Here is a 24,877-nt window from a genome sequence, read left to right on the forward strand (position 1 = left end):
ATGCACATTCGTTTGTAGCCTCATCCTCCGCTTGAGTAAGAATACAGTCGGCCATTATCTTCTTTGATTCATCACAGTATCTATTTAAATCGCATGTTGGATTTTTACTTAATTGGCCTGTACTGTGAAATGTATTCAATAGTTTGTTGATAATGTTTGTCTTCTTTGTTATTATGTAGCCTAATGAAATCATGTGAAATTCTATGACGGAGCAATTTTAGATAATAGATCAACTTCAGCACTCCCTACATCAACGTCCATGTGTTGACTGACACCACGCTAGATGCCAAAATATAAGCAGCAATATCATGACATTAGGCAGCAAGAGGAGAAAACGAAAGGTTAGCCAAAACATAAACAAATGGTTTCAGTGGTTTTGCACTATTCTGATAAAACATGTCAACGATACCAGCCCCTTATTTTCCTTCTGCCTCCAATTTTTTATATAATACCCTGTATAGGCCAGGTAGTGCCACAGTCATAGCTTAACCAGCTTCATCTATATTTCAGTTTGTACCTCTAAAAGCACATGTTACACTAGAGATTGTAACATGTGAGAGTGACCTGAGAGGGCTGGGGCTTCTGCAGAATGGCTGAGCTTGAAGCTCCTCTCGGGCTGGTCCAGGGGGTTGCACGTGAGCAGAGTGTCTGCCGGATGCTGGTCGGGGCGAACAAATCCTTTTCCCTGTCACTGGGCTGCCCAGTAATCTAATGTAATACCACATGTCAGATCGATTTGTGTATGCTTATAGGGTACAAGTCCCTGCAAGGCATGCAGACAGCTACTGCAGGGGGTCCGCGGCCAGATCTCAAAATATATTTTAAAATAAAAATGTTTATGAATATTATTAAAAACAGATTAAACATATTTTGGCAAAGGGATCCGTGGAATAAGTTGAGGGTGTAATACAGTATTATGGATCTACAATTTCTGTTCTTTCCACAGTGCTCAACATTGATAATTGGTGTTCGTCGCAATACTTCTTGTATTGTCGCAAATAAATAAATAAATAAATAAATATATTTTATTCATTTTTTTCTTCACATAAATGCATGCTTTAAAAATGGCAAAGTTCTCCTTCTGCCTCATGGGAAAATGTGCCGAATTTCAGGATATTAGCTTTAAAGCTGCATCAACAAAAGATCTCTGCCACATGACAAAATGTGTAGAATTGCAGGAAATTTGCTTGAAAACTGCTAAATTCTCTCTGATACCAAGAGGAGGGCCTTTAAAATGTTCCTTCCCAGGGCCAGAGACTTGGTTTGTCCGGCCATGCACCGTCAAAGTCATAGTAAAACTCTAAGTATGCTATTTTTACCTCACTCGAGTTGTGTTCTGATTATGAGGGGGTCCCCGATGAATTAGGCATCACAAAAAGCATCCTCGGCCCCCAAAAGTTTGACAACCCCTGCTATATAGAATATAGCTATATATATATATATATATATAGAATTCGTAAGAACGAATGTGACTGTGTGATTGTTTTTATATGGCTGCCTGGTTTAACAGATTTAATAAAAGGTCTCATAATGGATGTTTCATCAATAATCTCTGTTTTGAATGTGAAGCATTGCAATCTGTTTAACCCCAAAACTTTGAATTGAAGGAGAAAGCCAATTACATTACTTGTTGGGCATGTTGCAGATGTGCCTGCTAAATCAGGCCTCACACGTAACTGACATAATTATGGTTGCTCTTTTCTCTTTTGTGAAAAGTCAATAACGCTCTAAATCAACTATTCAAATACCTATTTATTTGACCTAAAATGTGTGTCCATCAGTTTTATGCCATTGGTGTTACCGCCATGAAAATCACAGATTGCAGTACAAAGATATACAAGGACGTTGAGCATTCTCTCCATTGGCAAACTGCTACTGGGGAAGGGGTCCGTCTATATTAAATACTAATAATTGTATGTCATACATTTGAGGATTCCATTGATAATTTGGTGTGTCTAAATTCTAAGTGCCACTTGGTGGTAGTCAATTTAAATGAAGCATTAGTGGCCTCCATTTCAGAAAATCCTAAATTTACCAAAAATATGTAATTGGCGTTACCATCATTGTTGTTACTACTCCTACTGGTGGCACAATGTTATCATAATTGTAAAACATATTTAAAGTCATTAATCGTCCATATTAGTTATTTTAGAATGGGAAGATGTACCCAAATACATTTAAATGAAGTACAAATCTAGAAAAAATTGAGTTGACAAAGCTTGCGGTCCAATTTATGATCGTGTTTGTCATCAAAAGTTATTTGAATGTTAATGTTGCCACTGTGGCTTATGATAGGAGGCCAGGTTCAAAAGCAAGGGGACAAAAGAGTTGTTATGGAGACTGAGGCGAACACAAAAAAGGTACTCGTGTCCACCTCCCCCTCCTAATTTGCACTTGCATATACAGCCTCCCCTGTAGGTTCTTCACCCACACGTAGTCCACAGGTCTGTTTATAGCATGCCCATTGTCCTTCACGCCCAGATAATAATCTCTCATCAGCAGCAGTTCTCCCAAATGGAAATAAAACCACCACAAAGACAAACAAATGCCCTTCCTCTCATATCAGCAATTTCCTTTCAAACAGCAATGACACACTTTTATTTTCCTTATCACTTTGGCATTTCATTATTTATTCTTGGTCCTTTGAGCTCCAACGTGCAGCTTGTCAATCAGGCAAATGCAGTGTTAGCCTGGTCATATCCCTGTCTGAACTTCTCAAGTGAAGGCTCTCTGTGGGATCACAGGTGCTACTCAGCTCTCTGGGACTTCTCAATGCTGACTTACCTGATTAACCCCTGGCATTTACTTAGCTTACCTTAGGAGCTGATTGGAGCCCGCAGGTAAACAGCAACACAGTGTACTGCCTGGTCCAGCCACAGTGTATTAGTCTGCTCCAACCACAGTGTATTAGTCTGCTCCAGCCACAGTGTATTAGTCTGCTCCAGCCACAGTGTATTAGTCTGCTCCAGCCACAGTGTATTAGTCTGCTCCAGCCACAGTGTATTAGTCTGCTCCAGCCACAGTGTATTAGTCTGCTCCAGCCACAGTGTATTAGTCTGCTCCAGCCACAGTGTATTAGTCTGCTCCAGCCACAGTGTATTTGTCTGCTCCAGCCACAGTGTATTAGTCTGCTCCAGCCACAGTGTATTAGTCTGCTCCAGCCACAGTGTATTAGTCTGCTCCAGCCACAGTGTATTAGAAAATCCCCTGCCAACCAACCCTTTGAACCCTACCAGTGCAGACATGGAGCCAGTCCCATAGGAACCCCCTCCAGCACCAGTCTCTCCATTTGTCTCTTAGCCTTCCTGTGTACTATCACAGTTTTGGATCAGATGAAATGCAAACTGCAGCAGAAAAAAAAAAAATCTAAAAAAAGAAATGACCGTCAATTTATTTCATACTGAATGAAGTTAAACGGAGGAGAAAAAACATAGCCCTTGTCAGAGGAATATAAGCTGATCGTAACACTAAAAAGTTCTCCTTCAGCTCATCTGAGCAGTTTGCCAACTAGTGTGATCTACTGTAGGCTATAGCCTAACATCCATCTGCTGTGAGTTTATACCGGTACTAATAAAACAAACATTGATTTGCTGTGCCACAGCAAAAATCTCTATATTTTTTTCTTTATTTTTTTCCCAAGATCATAGTATTTCTGCCAAACTTAGTTTTAATAAAGTTGTGTTATGCACATCGCTTTTCTTCAGTAAATAGATCTGTTTGGGTACAACAACACCTTTCTAAAGGTTATGTAGTTCTTTGTGGCACTGTGGCAGCTAAACCTGCCTGCGCATGAACCACAGTGCATCGCATTTGCGTTTGGTTAATTTCCTCACCGTACTGATGTTTCTTTCAGAACCTGGGACAATTCTGACATATAGCAGCAAATAACGTGAGGTCATTCGTGCTCGAATGAGTGATGCTGTCCAAGGCATCAGATGAAGGCATTCCGAGCCCAAATGACAGGAAGTCAGTAATGTGGTTGTGGCGAGGTCTGTCATGCTCACCCTCCGAGGTGAATCGATTGTAAATTCAATGATGATAACAAACAGCCTACGAGACCTGGTGTCTGTGTCTTTAATCTGTTCCCACCTTGCAGACACAGCTGTAAACAGAATTATAGCGGGCCATTTATTGGCCACACCTAGGAGGAAGGCGCTGATAAGTGTCACACAATCTGGCAGTCAATTTGTTTGCCATGTAACAGATATTGAGGTGACAGCAGTCTCCAATGGCTAGATCATCAACTATCTCCACTGGGTTAAGAAACAAAAGTATTTTACTGGCTTCTGAGAGAGTTGATGCATGTCAATACATTTTCCACATACATTTTCGATCCATTAACCTCTCTGGGACATGTGGGACGCTAGCGTCCCACCCGCGGGACACACTGCCAACAGCCAGTGAAATAGCAGGGCGGCAAATTCAAAACAACAAAAATCTCATAATTCAAATTTCTCAAACATACAACTATTATATCCCATTTTAAAGATAATCTTCTCGTTAAGCCAACCACATTGTCCGATTGGAAAAAGGCTTTACGGCGAAGGCATAACATTAGATTATGTTAGGACAGTGCCTAAACAAGAAAAACCACACAGCCATTTTCCAAGCAAGGAGAGGCGTCACAAAAAAACAGAAATAGGGCTAAAATGATTCACTAACCTTTGTATGTTTTGTTCAATAAAGTTCATATTTATATCCATAAACCCCATTTTACATTGGCGCGTGATGTTCAGAAATGTTTTGCCTCCCAACACTTCCAGTGAATGAGCACATCAATTTACAAAAATACTCATCAACGTTGATAAAATTTACAACAGTTATTGAAAGAATTATAGATACACTTCTCCTTAATGCAACCACTGTGTCAGATTTTAAACTAGCTTTACGGCAAAAGCACATTTTTCAATATTCTAAGTACAGAGCTCAGCGATCAAAGCAAGCTTAGAGTTACCCGCCAAGTTCTGGAGTCAACTAAACTCAGAAATAGTATTATAAATCTTCACTTACCTTTGCTGATCTTCGTCGGAATGCACTCCCAGGACTCCCACAAGAAATGTTTGTTTTGTTCGATAAACTCCATATTTATGTCCAAACACCTCCGTTTTGTTCGCGCGTTCAGATCACTAATCCAAAGGCATAATGCGCGAGCGCAAAACCTGAGACAAAAAAACAAATAGTTCCATTACCGTTCCTAGAAACATGTCAAACAATGTTTACAATCAATCCTTAGGGTCTTTTTAACAAAAATCTTCGATAATATTCCAACCGGACAATAGCGTATTCATTAGAGAGGAAAAAAAAGGAGCGGCGCACCTGCGTGAGTGCGCAGTAAACAACTCACTGGTCCCAGGCTTGAGACAGCTCTTATTCTCTGCCCAGTAACAGTAGAAGCATGAAACAAGGTTCTAAAGACTGTTGACATCTAGTGGAAGCTGTAGGAAGTGCAAAATGACCCCACAGACACTGTAGTTTGGAAAGGCAATCAGTTGAAAAAACTACAAACCACTTCCTGGTTGGATTTTTTCTCAGGTTTGTGCCTGCCATATGAGTTCTGTTATACTCACAGACATCATTCAAACAGTTTTAGAAACTTCAGAGTGTTTTCCATCCAAATCTACTAATAATATGCATATCCTACCATCTGGGCCCGAGTAGCAGGCAGTTTAATTTGGGCACGTCATTCATCTGAATTTCCGAATACTGCCCCGTCACTAAAAAAGTGAATGTGTCAAAGGCATTTTTGTCCACTGACAGGTTACCTACAGTGGTCCGTCCTTTAAAAAAGTTGCAGCATACTGCGGTGCCGCAGAATTCGATGGCACGTTATTTAAGTGTGAATCACTGGTACCATTAATGCTAGTTAGTGCTAGTTTGACCACCAGAGGGCATCTTTGAGAAGCATTTGATAGCCTTTAATAGTGGCTGTACGAGAGAATTTATAACCTTTTTTGTAAGAACATAGTATACGCAACAGATTTTATGAAATGTTGCTTATTTAATTTGATTCATATTATGATGTTTCTATTCCAAGAAAAACAAAAGAACCTTGGGGTTTCCGTTAGGATGGAACAGAAAATATGGCGCTGTACAACATGATGGTCGGGAGTACAGTACTAATTCGCTAAAGAATCCCCGTGTCAAGCGGGCACGTGGGAGACCGGGGTTCAATTCCCCGACGGGGAGGAAGGAGTAGGCTGTCCTTGTAAATAAGAAATTGTTCTTAACTGACTTGTCTTGTTAAATAAAGGTTACACTAAGAGCATAACATTTTTATACCCTCATTTTCTAATTCTAGTCTAACCAATACCTAAACGGAAATTCAGTGAAAATAAAAAATCTCATTGATTTATCAAGACCAGTCCCCATGCTTGTCTCAGAGTAGCGCAAAACAGTGCTAAAATAGTTGTAGGCTTTTGCTTCTAACTTCAATATGCTCTTTAAATAAATAAGACCTACACCACTTTTAACAGCACATTACTCAACACTAGTGAGACTCATGTGGCCTACAGTATATCGAAAAATATGACGTGACTCTCCGCCAATAATTACATATAGAGGATTGGAGGACATTTCTGTAATTCAGTGTTATTTATTCCCATAGTAAGTCGTTATCGACTAAATAAACATCGACATTTTGAAAGTATTTTTATCATTATTAACGAAAGCATAAAGATGCCATTATTAGTTACATTGTTTTAGGTTGAACATGCAGTACTAAGAACAAAACAGCGAGAACGTTTCCCGAGTCAGCGCCATTATTAGTGTAATGCCCTTTAAAAAGTGTTGCCAGTGTGGAGGTCCTCCCCCTCCCTTCACCATGCGCTAGGGCGGTTTTCTGTGCGCGAATCTGCGGCCCATCCCGTGCCCCCTGCCCTCGTGCCTTGAACGTCACACGCTTACAGTGGATACAGCTGGAGAACTGCAAGGCAGTCCCATTGTGCGCCACTCGGGAGCCATGACCAATATATATTGTCCTGCTAATAACAGGGTTAATAATATATCTGTGAGAATATCCAACGGGCTTTTATATAATTCTAAATTAATAATAATAGCTTTGTTTAAAAAAATATTTTGGAGATGATTTTGTATTCAAATAACATAAAATGAGCGAGAAAAAAGGGCATTCTTGAACATGGGGTGAGACATCGTTACTAATTTGTAAAATAAAGGCAGTTTGTTATTTAGAATGATTTAATTCTGTTTTTAGAGGGAGAAAAACCAAAAACCTACAGTCATCATGGGTCTCCCAGTTGAGGCTGGCACAGGTATTGAACCAGCATCTGTAGCAACACAGCTTGCACTGCTATGCAGTGTCTTAGGTGGTTGTGCCACTCAGGCACTGTATAACGTGACCGGTCGGGAGTGGCCTACACTACTACAGTAAGAACAAAATAATCCTAACAAAATAAAATAAAAACCTTAGTGTAACAACAGTTTTAGTAAGTAATACTGAAGTCGTGCACAATTATCAGTTTCTATTTAGGTTTATGTCACCCATTCATTGTCAGTTAGAGACACAGTAGGACCCAAAAGCATAATCAGTGCTCTAACTACCCCTTGCGCTGGTCTGGAGCAATGAAGTGGTGACGCAGGGTACAGTACTAAACCACAAATTACCTCTAAGTCCTGCAGCATAATCACAAAACTTTCGGTGGCGCAACCACTGTATATTATCACTGTACCTCAGGGAATTGAATAGCCACACCAACAAGATGAAAGCAACTGAAAAATAACTGATAAACCATCTACTTTTTCACATCCTCTCCATGTAAATCAAACATTTGCCTCAAAAGAAGAGCTTTATAGCTCTGCCACACAACAAAGGAGCCAGTAAGTGCACTGTGTATACCTGACCTGTATGGTGGAGTTTGGGGTTGTGTGCAGCCCATCGCCTGAATGAACCTCATCTTTGTAGGGCAGAATGAGCAGGGGCAGGCGAGGTGAAAGGGAGGGAGAGGGAGAAAGACCTGTCTATTGACTGCCTTTCATCAGCTGTCAGTGCGAGCCATGCACAAGGTGGATTAAAAGACACAGGAACGCACACACGCTGGAGTGGAACATCAAACAGTGGGGAGTGAAGAGGTGCGTCAGAGTATCTCTGATGACACCAATGGACACAGGAAGTGCTCCCTTTCTATCGCTCAAAACCAGCACTGGTGAGATGCTGAAGGCCAGACTGCAGAGATGGACACATGGAGTTGTTCCAGGTGAATTGGCAAAATGAGAGAGGATCCTTTGTGAAAACAGGATGCACTAAAATTACAGTTCTTAAGGTGTCCGCATGCTTCCCATCCGAAACAGTTTGTGCATCTATTATGATGGCATTTTGTGATGTTATTTGTTCACTTTGGTCTTTGGCAAGGGTTTTTTTTCGACTGTTTGGGCAGGCACATTTTTCTTGAGGCTAGCCGCAGTTCGGTAGCCGAAGTCTCCACCCGTTCGTCAGTGATTGGTCAACAGTAGGGATTCTTCAATTAAGTGTGTTGTCATTCAAGGAGTGAAGACTCGTTTTCATGCACATTTCTTAAATTGAGAAATACTGCACCAAACATCTTAGTTAGGTAAAACTGTGTGACTAAGACCTACTCTGAAAAAACAACAAAATGACAGATTTCTTGAGATATCTTATATCATTAGTGTCTAGGACGTTGATCGCGGTCGACCCGTCAATCGCAAACTTCTTTCTAGTAGACCGCATAAAAGTTTTCAAAATGTATGCACAAAAACAATAGATATTTTGGCAATTCACAGCGTTACCATCGAGTCTGCTTAAAAATAATGAGGTTCACAACTCTGAAGCACCATATGCTTTGCTTACAGGTTAGCTTTTCTCGAATATTACTACACAGACAAAATATTTTTTGAAACTGCACGATTGACATAAAATTGGACCAACCCGCAGCACTATAGCTGCTACATTTGTTTTCCAAACTGTAGCTACCATTGCAACCGTTTGAAGTTAGTACGTTTACATTTCCACGCTTGCGAGACCTGTAACAGAATATTCTTTGTTGTTCCAGTGGTAGTTGTTATTTTACTATGTTTTTTTCTATGAAGTTGCGGTTCCATTTTTAATATGAGTGCTGGACCAAGCAGGAAGAAATCGAAAATCTACCACTTTCACCGTGAGTGGGAGGAAGATGATTTTTTTGCCACAACAAATTGAAAATGTGTGTGTCTGATCTGTTATTCAAACATAGCTCTTGCTAAGATGGGAAAAGTCAAGAGGCATTTCAAAACTGTTCACAATAAATATGAAAGTGACTTTTCAGAGTTGAAGTCTCAACTAGCTGCCCAACAATCGATCTTTACAAGGCCCAGCTCAAAATCAAAGGCAGCCACGATTCCATCATTCCGGGTGAGTCGCATACTAGCAAAGCACAATAAACAGTTCCAGGATTGAGAAAAGCTAATTGAGGCCTTTTTAGAGGCAGCAGAAAAGTAGATCCTATGTAACTGAAGTCTGGGCACCCCTGTCTTAGATGAATTCAGACTATTTTGAGAAAGTGTATACTGGCTACGGCATCTCAAGGGGGACAAACAGTACTATTGCCTATTTTTTCCTCATTTTTCAAGCAAAGGACTTTTAAGGGGTATGTGAGGCACAGACATTCACTTCAGCCGAGTTCTGCTAGAAGCAAACCGAACCTAGTATGCAGACAGACGCCTTTACAGTGAAAAGTGAGGAAATGTCTTATTGATTATTCATGAAAGACGGGGAGGGACAGAAACATAGAAACATGCAGAATAAAAGAAACACAAAATCTCAAGGAAATAAAAGCAAGCAAGCTCTCTAGGTCACAGGGATGAAGGATGCCCAGTGAATACCTTTATGTCTTGTCTTGCTTTTGACAGTCTGTGGGGAACTCCTCTGAACGGGCTGTGTGTGCACAGTACTATGCCTAACTGTGTACAGAAAGACTCACCAGTCTCCAGCCAGCTGAAGGAGAGTGAAACTCAGAGACAGCTCCTAACTCCAGCCACAGACATTGTCTGCCTGTGTCATTCCCATGACCAACAGCAATGATGACGGAGAGAGTGAGAGAGATGTAGAGATGGACCGCTCTGTGGTGAGAAACGCTGTGTTATTTTTCAGTGTCGTGACCTCCTAACCACTGGGGTGAGGTGATCCTATCCACAGAGCAGTGCCTTTCCCTTTGTGTGTGTGTGTGTGTGTGTGTGTGTGTGTGTGTGTGTGTGTGTGTGTGTGTGTGTGTGTGTGTGTGTGTGTGTGTGTGTGTGTGTGTGTTCATGGGAAAGTGCAGTGCTGAACCCGGACATCCTTTGTCATTGAGGAGAACTAGACATCAGTTCTTAGAAATAGCCATTCAGCCAATCACTTTCTAATCTAAGCACACACCTTCAGGCACATTTGGACAACAGAAGAACCATGTAAAAAAGAAAAAAAAAATCTAGTTTAAATCAATCAATTGGTTATTTACCATTAACATTTTGGTACTAAAGAGATGGACTGATAGACATACAAATGTGAAAACATATGTACAAACACATACAGACACACACATTGGCTGGTAGGCTGTCAGAAAGCATCAGCACTCGGGGCCAGTTGATGGCTGATGATGGAATCAATGGGGCAGATGTGCAAACACGTAAGGCGGAGCAGTCTGCACCACAGGCCTTCTGTCACTAATAAAACCAGCCCAGCTTGGTAATGGAAAAAGGCTAAATTTACCGAAGCGTCCGCAACGTTTCCTCTCCCCTACACATATTGAGACGGGTGGAGGACACAAAAGGGGTATGCCTGGGTATTATGTGATGGCAGGAAGGAGTGTGAAGGGAGCGAGCCCCCCTCTAGTCTACAATAGGAAGGGAAACGCATCTAAAATCAATATTAGGAAAGCAAACCGTGCTATAACTCGATTGTCGGTGAAGTATGGTCAAGGTGAGAGTAAAACGGAAGCAGATAGCTCAGTACGTTTTAGACTTTAGGTTTTCAAACCTTATCCTGGTTTACAATAATTTACCAGTAAAATTACACTATACTCTAAGCTACAACTGTGACCACACAACTAGTATGAATGATAACACTATTTTCTTTCTGCAAACAGGTTATTCAAGAGCAGGCTTTGCAGCACTCTCCAATGGAAACCAGTGTTGTGCGTGTCTTTTGTGTGAAACCACTAAGTAAATATCTACAGACAGCTGCAAATGGCTGTGAAAAACACTGTCAATAATATCATTTAAGAGCTTGAACCAATTCTCCTGGAAAAAATGCTACTCTGAGGACAGAGAGCTGCTCAAGGAGAGAGAGCGAGCTGCTCAAGGAGAGAGAGCGAGCTGCTCAAGGAGAGAGAGCGAGCTGCTCAAGGAGAGAGAGCGAGCTGCTCAAGGAGAGAGAGCGAGCTGCTCAAGGAGAGAGAGCGAGCTGCTCAAGGAGAGAGAGCGAGCTGCTCAAGGAGAGAGAGCGAGCGAGCGAGAGAGAGAGAGCGAGAGAGAGAGCGAGCGAGCGAGCGAGAGAGAGAGCGACAAAGTAGTTAAATAGCATGAAAACCATGAACATACGTGCCACACAAAGAGCCCAGTTCAGAGGAAAGTTGGGCCTCATCTCAGGCAATCATTCTTGGAAAAAAAATGCAAAGGGATATGCAAAGAGAGAGAGAGTGACCTTTTTTCAGATGGTATCGCCTTTAATCCTTAGCATGGAGTCCTGTTGGGACACAAGCTGGAAGAGGCTGATAAAACAGCCTAAATGCCACTTTGCATCTGCATCTCTAGGTTGCATATTAATAGAGAGCTGGCAGCAGATCTGTCTGTAGAGGAGCCATTAGAGGGACGCACCGGGCAACTTGAACACTTTTACCTCAGCGGCTGCAGTTGAGGTTTTACATTGGAAGGAATGTTTGAGGAAAAGGTGTTGTAGCATGTCTGTGATTCATAGCTTTTATAAATGGCTACTGCCTTCGGCTATCACTTGCACTATTACACATACAGTGCATTCAGAAAGTATTCAGACCCCAGGCCACATTTTGTTACAGCCTTAATTTCAAATAGATTTTTTTCCTCATCAATGTACACACAATAACCCATAATGGCAAAGTGAAAACAGGTTTAGACATTTTTGCAAACAGATTAAAAAAAATTAACACACCTCATGTGTAAGTATTCAGACTAGAGGTCGACCGATTATCATTTTTCAACGCCGATACCGATTATTGGCGGACCAAAAAAAGCCGATACCGATTAATCGGACGATTTTTTTATTTATTTGTAATAATGACAATTACAACAATACTGAATGAACACTTATTTTAACCTAATATAATACATAAATAAAATCAATTTAGCCTCAAATAAATAATGAAACATGTTCAATTTGGTTTAAATAATGCAAAAACAAAAGTGTTGGAGAAGAAAGTAAAAGTGCAATATGTGCCATGTAAGAAAGCTAACGTTTAAGTTCCTTGCTCAGAACATGGGAACATATGAAAGCTGGTGGTTCCTTTTAACATGAGTCTTCAATATTCCCATGTAAAAAGTTTTAGGTTGTAGTTATTAAAGGAATTATAGGACTATTTCTCTCTATACAATTTGTATTTCATATACCTTTGACTATTGGATGTTCTTATAGGCACTTTAGTATTGCCAGTGTAACAGTATAGCTTCCGTCCCTTTGCAGCGTTACCCATGTAGAGCAAGGGGAACAACTACTCCAAGTCTCAGAGCGAGTGATGTTTGAAACGCTATTAGCGCGCACCCCGCTAACTAGCTAGCCATTTCACATCGGTTACACCAGCCTAATCTTGGGAGTTGACAGGCTTGAAGTCATAAACAGCGCAATGCATTGCGAAGAGCTGCTGGCAAAACGCACGAAAGTGCTGTTTGAATGAATGCTTACGAGCCTGCTGCTGCCTACCACCACTCAGTCAGACTGCGCTATCAAATCATAGACTTAATTATAATAAACACACAGAAATACGAGCCTTAGGTCATTAATATGGTCGAATCCGGAAACTAGCATCTCGAAAAAAAACGTTTTTTTTCTTTCAGTGAAATACGGAACCGGTCCGTATTTTTAACTAACGGGTGGCATCCCTAAGTCTAAATATTCCTGTTACATTGCACAACCTTACACGGTATGTCATAATTACGTCAAATTCTGGCAAATTAGTTCGCAACGAGCCAGGCAATGAACGCAAGAGCAGTGACACAATTTCATGTTAGCAGGCAATATTAACTAAATATGCAGGTTTAAAAATATATACTTGTGTATTGATTTTAAAGAAAGGCATTGATGTTTATGGTTAGGTACATTGGTGCAACAACAGTGCTTTTTTGCAAATGCGCTTGTTAAATCATCACCCGTTTGTCGAAGTAGGCTGTGATTCGATGAGAAATGAACAGGCACCACATCGATTATATGCAACGCAGGACACGTTAGATAAACTAGTAATATCATCAACCATGTGTAGTTAACTAGTGATTATGTTAAGATTGATAGTTTTTTTATAAGATAAGTTTAATGCTAGCTAGCAACTTACCTTGGCTTCTTGCTGCCCTCGCGTAACAGGTTTTCAGTCTGCCATGCAGGCTCCTCGTGGAGTGCAATGTAAGGCAGGTGGTTAGAGCGTTGGACTAGTAACCAGAAGGTTGCAAAAATGAATCCACCTTGAACAAGGCAGTTAACCCCCGTTCCTAGGCCGTCATTGAAAAATAAGAATGTGTTCTTAATTTGACTTGCCTAGTTAAAAATATATATTTTTTTAATAAATAAAGATATTAAATTGTAAAAAATATTTTCAATTTAAAAAAATATATAAAAAAAAATTACAAAATTAAAAAAAAAAAAAAATCGGATAGTCGGTGGCCAAAAATACCGATTGTTATGAAAACTTGAAAATCGGCCCTAATTAAATCGGCCATTCTGATTAATCGGTCGACCTCTAATTCAGACCCTTTGCTATGAGACTAGAAATTGAGCTCAGGTGCATACTGTTTCCATTGATCATCCATGAAATGTTTCTACAACTTGATTGGAGTCCACCTGTGGTAAATTCAATTGATTGGAAATTATTGGGAAAGGCACACACCTGTCTATATAAGGTCCCACAGTTGACAGTGCATGTCAGAGCAAAAACCAAGCCATGAGGTCGAAGGATATGTCCGTAGATCTGGGGAACGGTACCAAAAAAATGTCTGCAGCATTGAAGGTCCCCAAGAACACAGTGGACTCCATCATTCTTAAATAGAATAAGTTTAGAACCACCAAGACTCTTCCTAGAGCTGGCCGCCTGGCCAAACTGAGCAATCGGGGGAGAAGGGCCTTGGTCAGGGAGGTGACCAAGAACCCAATGGTCACTCTGACAGAGCTCCAGAGTTCTTCTGTGGAGTCAGGCCTTTATGGTAGAGTGGCCAGACGGAAGCCACTCCTCAGTAAAAGGCACACGACAGCCCGCTTGGACTTTGCCAAAAAGGCACCTAATGGACTCGCAGACCATGAGAAACAAGAGTCGCTGGTCTGATGAAACCAAGATTGAACTCTTTGGCCTGAATGCCAAGCATCACGTCTGGAGGAAACCTGGCACCATCCCCACGGTGAAGCATAGTGTTGGCATCATGCTGTGGGGACTGGGAGAGGAGTCAGGATCAAGGGAAAGATGAACGGAGTTAAGTACAGAGAGATCATTGATGAAAATTTGCTCCGGAGTCATCAGGACCACAGACTGGGGTGAAGGTTCACCTTCCAACAGGACAACGACCCTAAGCACACAGCCAAGAGAATGCAGGTGTGACTTCGGGACAAGTCTCTGTATGTGCTTGAGTGCCCCAGCCAGAGCCCTGACTTGAACCCAATCAAACATCTCTGGAGAGACCTGAAAATAGCTGTGCAGCGATGCTCCCCATCCAACCTGACAGAGCTTGAGAAGATCTGCAGAGAAGAATGGGAGAAATTCACCAAATACAGGTGTGCCAAGCTTGTAGCGTCATACCCAAGAAGACTCGAGGCTATAATCACTGCCAAGGTGCTTCAACAAAGTACTGAAGCAAAGCGTGAAACTCAAACAAGCTTAATATGGGAAAATGTAATGGTAGAGATAAAATTAGGTCTCACTCTCAAATTAATGTGGGTAAAAAACAAATTGAGATGTTCATTGGCTCCCTCTTCAAAACAAACATCACACACGCACGCACACAACTGTAATTTACAGATCATGTCATAATAGAAAGCATGGCTTACTGAGAGGATACTCAGTAAATAAGGATTACTGAGACATTTATTGGAAGAGATGTAGCGAAAAACAAATGTTAGTGGCATTGCCCCCTGCTGGACAGGATGGAAGCTGCTCCTTAAATTACAATAAATATTCAATAATTGTTCAGAGAAATTACCTCTTGAATGAAACTAAAATTAACTTTGAGCCAATACGAATGGCAGTTATACACACAGAAAGAAGCAGCGTTGGGATGTGTGAGCGGTGGAGTCAGCAATTAGCCTAGACTTGACATTTCAGTCTCAAATGGTCGTTAGTCGTTACTTCCGAACAACCCCCATGTGAAAATGCTAATATCTCTGAATTGCTGCAATTAGAAAAGGTTTGCTCTAAGGCCTGATTATTTGTTTTCTTTCAAAATGTTACTGGGGGAAATTGACTTCTCAGATGGGGGAACTTAAAACATTTGTATCAATAGATCAAGTCTTTCATGATTCTTCTCTAATGGCTATGGTCTCTATCATGTTAATATCTGTGAATAAAAACGTATTAAAAAAAAATCTGTAAAACCGATAAATGTCACCATTAGGTGTTTTGTACTTAGCAAATTAACGTTTCACAAACGTACCTCATCTATTGGAGTTAAACACTATTGTCAAAACGTGACAATTGATTATTTGGACCACAAAAATAACATGGATCACAGATACGATACTTTGTTTGTCATTCTTCTTAAGGAAAAAGGTTCCCCTTGTTGAACATGGGGGATCAAACGTGTCAGTAGCCTTCTGGCTTTTTGTCGGAACAAATAGGCATTCCACTTGGGTGGTCTTTAAGAAAGATGACTGCTGTTTTACATGGGGGAGGGGGAACAGTATCTGAAGAGAAGCCCACCGTTTTGATGGAGCTGCGCGTCTTCTCTTTCCACTCATGGCTGCTCAGCTCAAAGGTGCAGTGCACGTAGGTCTCTCGGTCATACGAGCCCAGGATAAACAGCCTGAAGGAGAAATGACAGAAGAAAAAGCTCATTTAGACAGTACATCATTGCGGATTCTCCTGGTCTCCCTATGTATAGTGCATAGCCTACTGTATGTAAACCTGTTGATGCCACTGTGTTTTCTGGTGCTACTAAGATGTATCAGAGAGACCCCTGGCCAATGGTTACAATGATACTAAAGCAAACAAACACTGTCAAGGCTATTGCTGCCCCCTGGTGTAGTGATGAAAATACACAAGAAAAGCATAAACTACTGTAGTATAGCAGTAGTATCTGCGCATTTGAAGTGTTGAGCTATTTACACTCCCGTACATATTTCTTTTGGACGGTGAATATAAAACGTTTAATTTGTCTCTATACTCCAACATTTTAGATAAAATGTTTCATATGAGACAGTACAGAATGTCACCTTTTATTTGAGGGTATTTTTATACATATGTTTTACAGCACTTTATATGTATCCAGTACCCCAATTTGAAGGTGTCATAAGTATTTTTACAAATATACTTGTGTATGAAAGTAGTCAAATGTGTAGTATTTGGTCCCATATTCCTAGCACAAAATGACTACATCAAGCTTGTGACTACAAACTTGTTGGATGCATTTGCAGTTTGTTTTGGTTGTGTTTCAGATTATGATGTGCCCAATATAAATGAATGGTAAATAATGTATGGTGTCACTTTTATTGTAAATAAGAATAGAAAATGTTTCTGAACACTTCAACATTAATGTCATGCTACCATGACTATGGATAATCCTGAATACTGATGAGAAAGTTAGACGCACAAAGATCATACTCCCAAGACATGCGAACCTCTCACCATTACCAATAACAGGGGACTAACATTTTGTTCGGGAGGGGGGGGGGTATAATATTTATCCCTGTAATTTTCTCGCTCATCATTATTTAAGATTGATTCATGATTATCCGTAATCATTGTAATATCCACATTGTGTTCAGATACATTATATTCTTACTTACAATAAAAGTGACTTCAAAAAGACAATACATTATTTTCCATTAGGCACAACATAATCCGAAACACAACTAAAATAAACTGTAAATGCATCCAACAATTTTGTTGAGTCACAAGCTTGATGTAGTCATTGTATGCTAGGAATATGGGACCAAATACTACACTTGACTACATATGACACCTTCAAATAGGGGGTACTAGATACATAAAGTTCTTTCATTTCTAAACGGTAAAACGCTTATATAAAACACCCTCAAATAAAAGGTGACATTCTGTAGTGTCGCCTCATATGAAACATTTGATCTCAAATCCAAAATGCTGGAGTATAGAGCCAAATTAAAAGTTTTTGCTTCACTGTCCAAATTAATACATAGGAGAGTCTTCTTGTATATTGTGGGATTCATTTCTACAATATACAGTACGTAGACCTATTTGAAATTGATGGTTTCAAAATATTTTTTTTTTGTCAATTTTAAGGTCATAAAAATACAACTGACAAGTGTTTAAAAAAGCAAATAAAAGAAAACGGTAGTAACCTTTTTTTATTTTCCTAAATTAGACCACTGGATAAACCCATTACTTTGAGTCCCCAATTACTGTATACAACAAGCTCTGTATTTATACAGGATGTGTGGATACTGGATTCTGGATTAACAATATACTGACTATGTCTCCATCTGGTGGTTGTAGACAGTGCATTTTACACAGACTTCATAACTTAATACTGCCACTGATTATAAATCTTCGAGCTCCTTTCTGAATTTGGGTAAAAGCCGACCACTAAAACTTTGGACACCCTTCTTCTGGCTTGACCAGTGTCTTAACTAGTTCACGACCAAGGGCCTGGCTTTAAATCAGTTTTTAAAAAAAAGCTCTTGAATATTTTAAATGAATGTAATACAGTTTAAACAGTACCAGTCAAAGGTTTGGACACAACTACTCATTCAAGGGTTTTTCTTTATTTTTGCTATTTTCTACATTGTTGAATAGTGAAGACATCAAAACAATAAAATAACACAGTAATAACCAAAAAAAGTGTTAAACAAATATATATTTTAAATGTGAGATTGTTCAAAGTAGCCACCCTTTGCCTTGATGACAGCTTTACAAACTCTTGACATTCTCTAAACCAGCATCATGAGGTAGTCACCTGGAATGTATTTCAATTAACAGGTGTGCCTTGTTAAAAGTTAATTTGTGGAATTTGTTTCCTTCTTAATGCATTTGAGCCAATCATTTGTGTTGTGACAAGGTAGGGGTGGTGTACAGAAGATAGCCCTATTTGGTAAAAGACCAAGTCCATATTATGTCAAGAACAGCTCAAATAAGCAAAGAGAAACGACAGTCCATCATTACTTTAAGACATGGTCAGTCAATACAGAACATTAAGAACCTTGATAGTGTCTTCAAGCACAGTCGCAAAAACCATCAAGTGCTATGATGTAACTTGTCAACTACACCTCAGATTGCAGCCCAAATAAATGCTTCCCATAGCTCAAGTAACAGACACATCTCAACATCAACTGCGTGAGAAAACTGCATGAATCAGGCCACCAATAAGAGGAGACTTGCTTGGGTCAAGAAACACGAGCAATAGACATTAGACCGGTGGAAATCTGTCTTTTGGTCTGAGGAGTCCAAATTGGAGATTTTTGCTTCCAACTGCCGTGACTTTGTGAGATGCCGAGTAGGTGAACGGATGATCTCCGCATATGTGGTTTACACCGTGAAGCATGGAGGAGGTGGTGTGATGGTGCTTTGCTGCTGACACTGTCAGTGATTTATTTAGAATGCAAGGCACACAGCATTCTGCAGCGATACGCCACCTTTGTGCTTAGTGGGACTATCATTTGTTTTCCAACAGGACAATGACCCAACACACCTCCAGGCTGTGTAAGGGCTATTTGACCAAGGAGAGTTTTTTTTTTTTTTAAGAAAAAAAAGTGAATGAGTAGGCATCTCCAAACATTTGACTGGTACTCTGTATTCATACAGAGCCTAGCGAAAGTCTGCACACACCTTGCAGTCTTCACATTTTGATGCCTTACAATTACATCTAAAGGGATTCATTTGGATTTTATTCCTACAGATCAACACAACCTACTGCTCGTGGCAATGTAATTTCGTTAAGTTTACCTTTAAGGGCCTTGTTGCAAACAGAATGGATGATTTGGAGTGGATTTTTTAACACCGGCTTTCTTCTTTTCACTTTGTCATACAGGCCAGTAATGTGGAGTGAAAGCAAAGTTGTTGACCCTCTGTGTTTATAAGTATTGTGGTGGCAGCATCAGGTTATGGATATGCTCGTCACCGGCAGGGACTGGGAGTTGGTACGGATTTAAATAAATATTAAAAGGAGCCCAAGTAAAAAGTTGGAGGAAAACCCATAGCAGTCTGAGTTTTATTTTTCAGCAGGAGAATTACACACATTTTAACACCAAAGATAATGTTTGAATATTGCTGTCCATCAATGATTCCCAACCAAATTGACTGAGCTTGAGCAATATTGACAAAAACTATAGCTGCTGTAAGAGTTGTGCAAAGTTGGCAAAATCTTAATTCAAAATGAGTCACAGTTGAATTACTGCCAAAGCTTCTTCCACTAAGTATTAACGTGTGAAAATATATGCAATCAATATATGCAATCATATATGCAATGTTTATTTAGAATTAATTTGGAGAAAAATATTATTCACTTCAAAATCAATTTTTCACCACTTTCACTAGCAATGTATTTTGGATGCACGGTAGTCAAGAAAAAGCAAGCATGCTATCATTACATTTTAAGAGGTTTCTCACCATCTGTTGGTAGTAACCAGACAGAAAGTAGCCAATCAAAACTAAGAGGAGAACATAAAGAACATGATAGCTAGTTTAAAGAGATCCTGTTGCAATTTGCAATCGATCAAATATGAATCTGAACCAGTTCGTTGTTAATTTCAGGCCTATGTAGAATATTCTGATATCCCTCTGAATATCAACAACCTTTCATTCCTTAAAAATGCATTGCCTATTCCCCAAATACTAAGACCTCGCAGTTTGGTTGCATTTGGCTCCATCCCACAGAGACAAACCCAATATTGGGCACGGTAAGTTGAAGTGGATGGTTGTCATTGTCAGACACGTCTGGCTGGCCCAGTGAGGTAATAGGGTATCCATTTGCAGCAGCTGTGAGGATAGGAGTGCCAGCCAGCCAGCCATAGCGTTGGCCTGGCCTCATAATGGGCAGGGACTGTGCATTATTAATGAGGAGCTGTTTCTGGATGTCCTACCGTCTGCAGCCACTCCACTACTATACCAGACCCAAGCAACATAACAAAGGCTTACACCACCATCAGGAGAGGGTGGAGGAGACAGAGCTCAGGCCCAGAGCTGGCATGTTTACACATTTTTATTGGCCCAGAATAGGGCTGTGGAGGTCATGAAATTGTGTCCTCTGGTTGTCATGCAAAAGTCTGCCGGTCTCACGGTAATTGGCAGCTAATTAACATAAACATGTTTAGCATCTCAAGGCCTCCACGCATGCCTTTCCAACCTCTACATTTTAAAAAGTCAAATAAATCAATGTGATATACACCATCACAATAAATCCATTATTTATTTTAGTCAGATCTAAAGGAATATTTTATGAAAATGTATTTCAAAAGAACAAAATATGAGTTGGCTTAAATTATGTTATCTGGCTATGCTCCATGCCATAGTCTGTAGGCTTGTTCATTTACCTGACAAGATATGCTTTTAAGTCCAGTGCCATTATTTTATATTATAGCAAAAGGAATTTAATTGAACTTAGCTGAATAAAATAGAAAGGATATTTTTCCCATTCCGGAGCGAGTGCGCATATGAAGTGGCTATGTTGAGAATAAAAGTGATGATCTGAAACAGGTCCTATATGCTAGATTTAGTCATTTGGTAACTTTAGTTGTCAATGATAAACCTTAGAAATCAAAACTTATATGGGCTGAAAGATGCAACTAAAGGCTATTGATGATTTGAGAAAGTCACAAAAAAAGCTTGCCCTCTTCCTTGCCTCAGGCTGCACAGCTGTTCTCTCAAGTTATCATATTTTCACCCATCAGACTATTCTCAATTTAATCTTGTCTTTAATAATATGTAAAAATATTTTCAATTTAGAATGGCCCATTATCATATGGGCAGAAGGATGGGCATGGGAAAAAAAGACATGTCATCCGTATGCACTCGAATAGCGAATGCAGGCCGCACCCTTTCCTAACCGTCCCTTTTTCAATGATGCCGGGTTGGCTACTTAGGATTTATAGTGGAGCATGTGCTTAATAAGAGCAGCTGAGAAATAAATATAAGAAACACTTATTTCACTCCACACATCAACCACTGTTTGAAGAACATGCTCTCGCTGCACGATAGGTGATATTCATCCCAATCTCTGTATGCCATGGGCTCTCCAACCCTGTTCCTGCAGCTACCCAGTACTTACTTTGGGAAACCATGTGATATGTTTGGGAATTTCAATAAACGTTTTCGCAACTAAACATATTTCATTAAACTGTTGACATCCCCTCTGCTCGCTCTAGAAATGAATAAAGGAAAGAGGAGATAAAGGCATTATAAAAACTTTAAATCCCTATTACTAGGCTACTCAAAATCAAATACAAATTCCCAAAAAAATTAAAGGCTACCTCTGCAAGCCACCCTGCACATTCAATAAACCAACATCATCGCCTAGGGGTATATGTTCTCTCCCAGACTCGTGGATGGGTATATGTTAGAGAGATGGCGCCGACAGAGATGGTCACCTCGCTTCGCATTCTTAGGAAACTATGCAGTATTTTGTTTTTTTATGTATTATTTCTTACACTGTTACCCCAGGAAACCTTAAGTCTTATTACATACAGCCGGGAGGAACTATTGGATATAAGAGCAACGTCAACTTACCAACATTACGACCAGGAATACGACTTTCCCGAAGCGGATCCTCTGTTTGGATCACCACCCAGGACAATGGATCGGATCTCAGTAGGTGACCCAAAACAACGGCATCGCAGAAAGGGCAGATGAAGCGGTCTTCTGGTCAGGCTCCGTAGACAGGCACATCGCTCACCACCTCCAAGTATACTACTTGCCAATGTCCTGTCTCTTGACAACAAGGTAGACGAAACTCGAGCAAGGTTTGCCTTCCAGACAGACATCAGATTGTAACATTCTCTGTTTCACAGAAACATGGCTCACTCGGTATATGTTATCAGAGTCGGTACAGCCACCTGGTTTCTTCACGCATTGCGCCGACAGAAACAAACATCTCTCTGGTAAGAAGAAGGGCGGGGGTGTATGCCTTGTGATTAACGAGTCGTGGTGTGATCATAACAACATACAGGAACTCAAGTCCTGTTGTTCACCTAACCTAGAATTCCTTACAATCAAATGTGACCGCATTATCTACCAAGAGAATTCTCTTCGATTATAATCACAGCCGTATATATCCCCCCAAGCAGACACATTGACGGCCCTGAAAGAACTTCATTGGACTCTATGTAAACTGGAAACCACATATCCTGAGGCTGCATTTATTGTAGCTGGGGATTTTAACAAGGCTAATATGAAAACAAGGCTCCCTAAATTTTATCAGCATATCGAATGTGCAACCCGGGCTGGCAAAATTCTGGATCATTGTTACTCTAACTTCCGCGACGCATACAAAGCCCTCCCTTGCCCTCTTTTCGGCAAATTTGACCATGACTCCATTTTGTTGCTCCCAGCCTATAGACAGAAACTAAAACAAGAAACGCCCATGCTCAGGTCTGTTCAACGCTGGTCCAACCAATCTGATTCCACACTTCAAGATTGCTTCGATCACATGGACTGGGATATGTTCCGGATAGCATTGGACAACAACATTGATGCACTTGCTAAAAAAACTCTGCGTATACATCGGTGTTGTTGTACCCACAGTGACTATTAAAACCTTCCCCAACCAGAAACCGTGGACTGATGGCAGCATTCGCGCAAAACTGAAAGCGCGAACCACTGCTTTTAATCACGGCAAGGCGACCGGAAACATGACTGAATACAAACAGTGTAGCAATTCCCTCCGCAAGGCAATCAAACAAGCTAAGCGTCAGTATAGAGACAAAGTAGAGTCGCAATTCAACGGCTCAGACATGAGACGTATGTGGCATGGTCTACAGTCAATCACGGATTACAAAAAGAAAACCAGCCCCATTGAGGACACCGATGTCTTGCTCCCAGACAAACTAAACAACTTCTTTGCTCGCTTTGAGAACAATATAGTGCCACTGACACGGCCCGCTACCAAAACCTGCGGGCTCTCCTTCACCGCAGCCAATGTGGGTAAAACATTTAAAAGTGTTAACCCTCGTTAGGCTGCCGGCCCAGACGACATCCCTAGCCGCGTTCTCAGAGCATGCCCAGACCAGCTGGCTGGTGTGTTTACGGACATATTCAATCAATCAGGTAGATTTATGCCTTTACTAGACTATGGGGATATTTTATATATGAATGCTTCTGCTCAGTGTTTGAGATCAATTGACACCCTTTACCATGGCACTTTGAGATTTATTTTAAACTGCAAAACCCTTACGCACCACGCACTTTGTATACCAGGATTGGCTGGCCTTCTCTAGTCACTCGTTGGCTCAGTCACTGGTATACTTTTATTTACAAAGCCATTTGGGGTTTACTACCTTTTATTTGGGCATTTTATTGTTCAGAAATGTGGTGGGTACTCTCTTCGTTCGCTGGACTTTATTTTACTAACTGTTCCAAATGTCCGAACTGAATTTGGTAAAACGGCTTTTATGTACTCTGCACCATCGTCTTGGAACGCCTTACAAAATACTTTTAAACTGGAAGAACTTGTCCCGATTGGTATTTTTAAATCACTGATGAAAAATTGAGACTGATTCCCTGACCTGTCAATGTTTTTAATTTGCTGTTTTTGATTTTGTTATATTCTTGTGAATTCTATGGTTTTTACTAGATTACTTGTAGTTTTTCATGTTATTTGTCATTTTTGTAATGACTTGGTGCTGCCTATCTTGGCCAGGACGCTCTTGAAAAAGAGATTTTAAATCTCAATGAACCCTTCCTGGTTAAATAAAGTTTAAATTAAAAAAAAGTTAAATCCCTATCCCAGTCTGCGGTTCCCACATGCTTCAAGAGGAATACCATTATTCCTGTTCCCAAGAAAGCTAAGGTAACTGAGTTAAATGACTATCGCCCCGTAGCACTCACTTCCGTCATCATGAAGTGCTTGAGAGACTAGTCAAGGATCATATCACCTCCACCCTACCCGACACCCTAGACCCACTCCAATTTGCTTACCGACCCAATAGGTCCACAGACGACGAAATCGCACTACCCTAACCCATCTGGATAAGAGGAATAACTATGTAAGAATGCTGTTCATCGACTACAGCTCAGCATTTAACACCATAGTACCCTCCAAACTAGTCATTAAGCTGGGTCTCGACCCCACCCTGTGCAACTGGGTCCTGGACTTTGATGGGCCACCCCCAGGTGGTGAGGGTAGGAAACAACATCTCCACCCCGCTGATCCTCAAACCTGGGGCCCCACAAGGGTGCGTTCTCAGCCCTCTCCTGTACTCCCTGTTCACGCATGACTGCGTGGTCATGCATGCCTCCAACTCAATCATCAAGTTTGCAGACGACACTAGTGTGGTAGGCTTGATTACCAACAATGACAAGACAGCCTATTGGCCAATTTCTTTCTT

At 40.6% G+C, this 24,877-nt stretch overlaps 1 protein-coding gene across 1 annotated transcript in view; it reads right to left on the reverse strand.

The window, feature by feature from the left end:
• Window positions 1-24,877, reverse strand: part of LOC106606546 (PDZ domain-containing protein 8) — a 77,953-nt gene that overhangs the window by 13,835 nt on the left and 39,241 nt on the right. Inside the window, exon 3 of the mRNA XM_014202832.2 lies at window positions 16,068-16,170. Within this exon, the coding sequence (XP_014058307.2) occupies window positions 16,068-16,170 (103 nt within the window). The remainder of the gene's footprint in view (window positions 1-16,067; window positions 16,171-24,877) is intronic.

Source organism: Salmo salar, chromosome ssa01 (assembly GCF_905237065.1).
Source record: "Salmo salar chromosome ssa01, Ssal_v3.1, whole genome shotgun sequence".
Taxonomy (NCBI): Eukaryota; Metazoa; Chordata; class Actinopteri; order Salmoniformes; family Salmonidae; genus Salmo; species Salmo salar.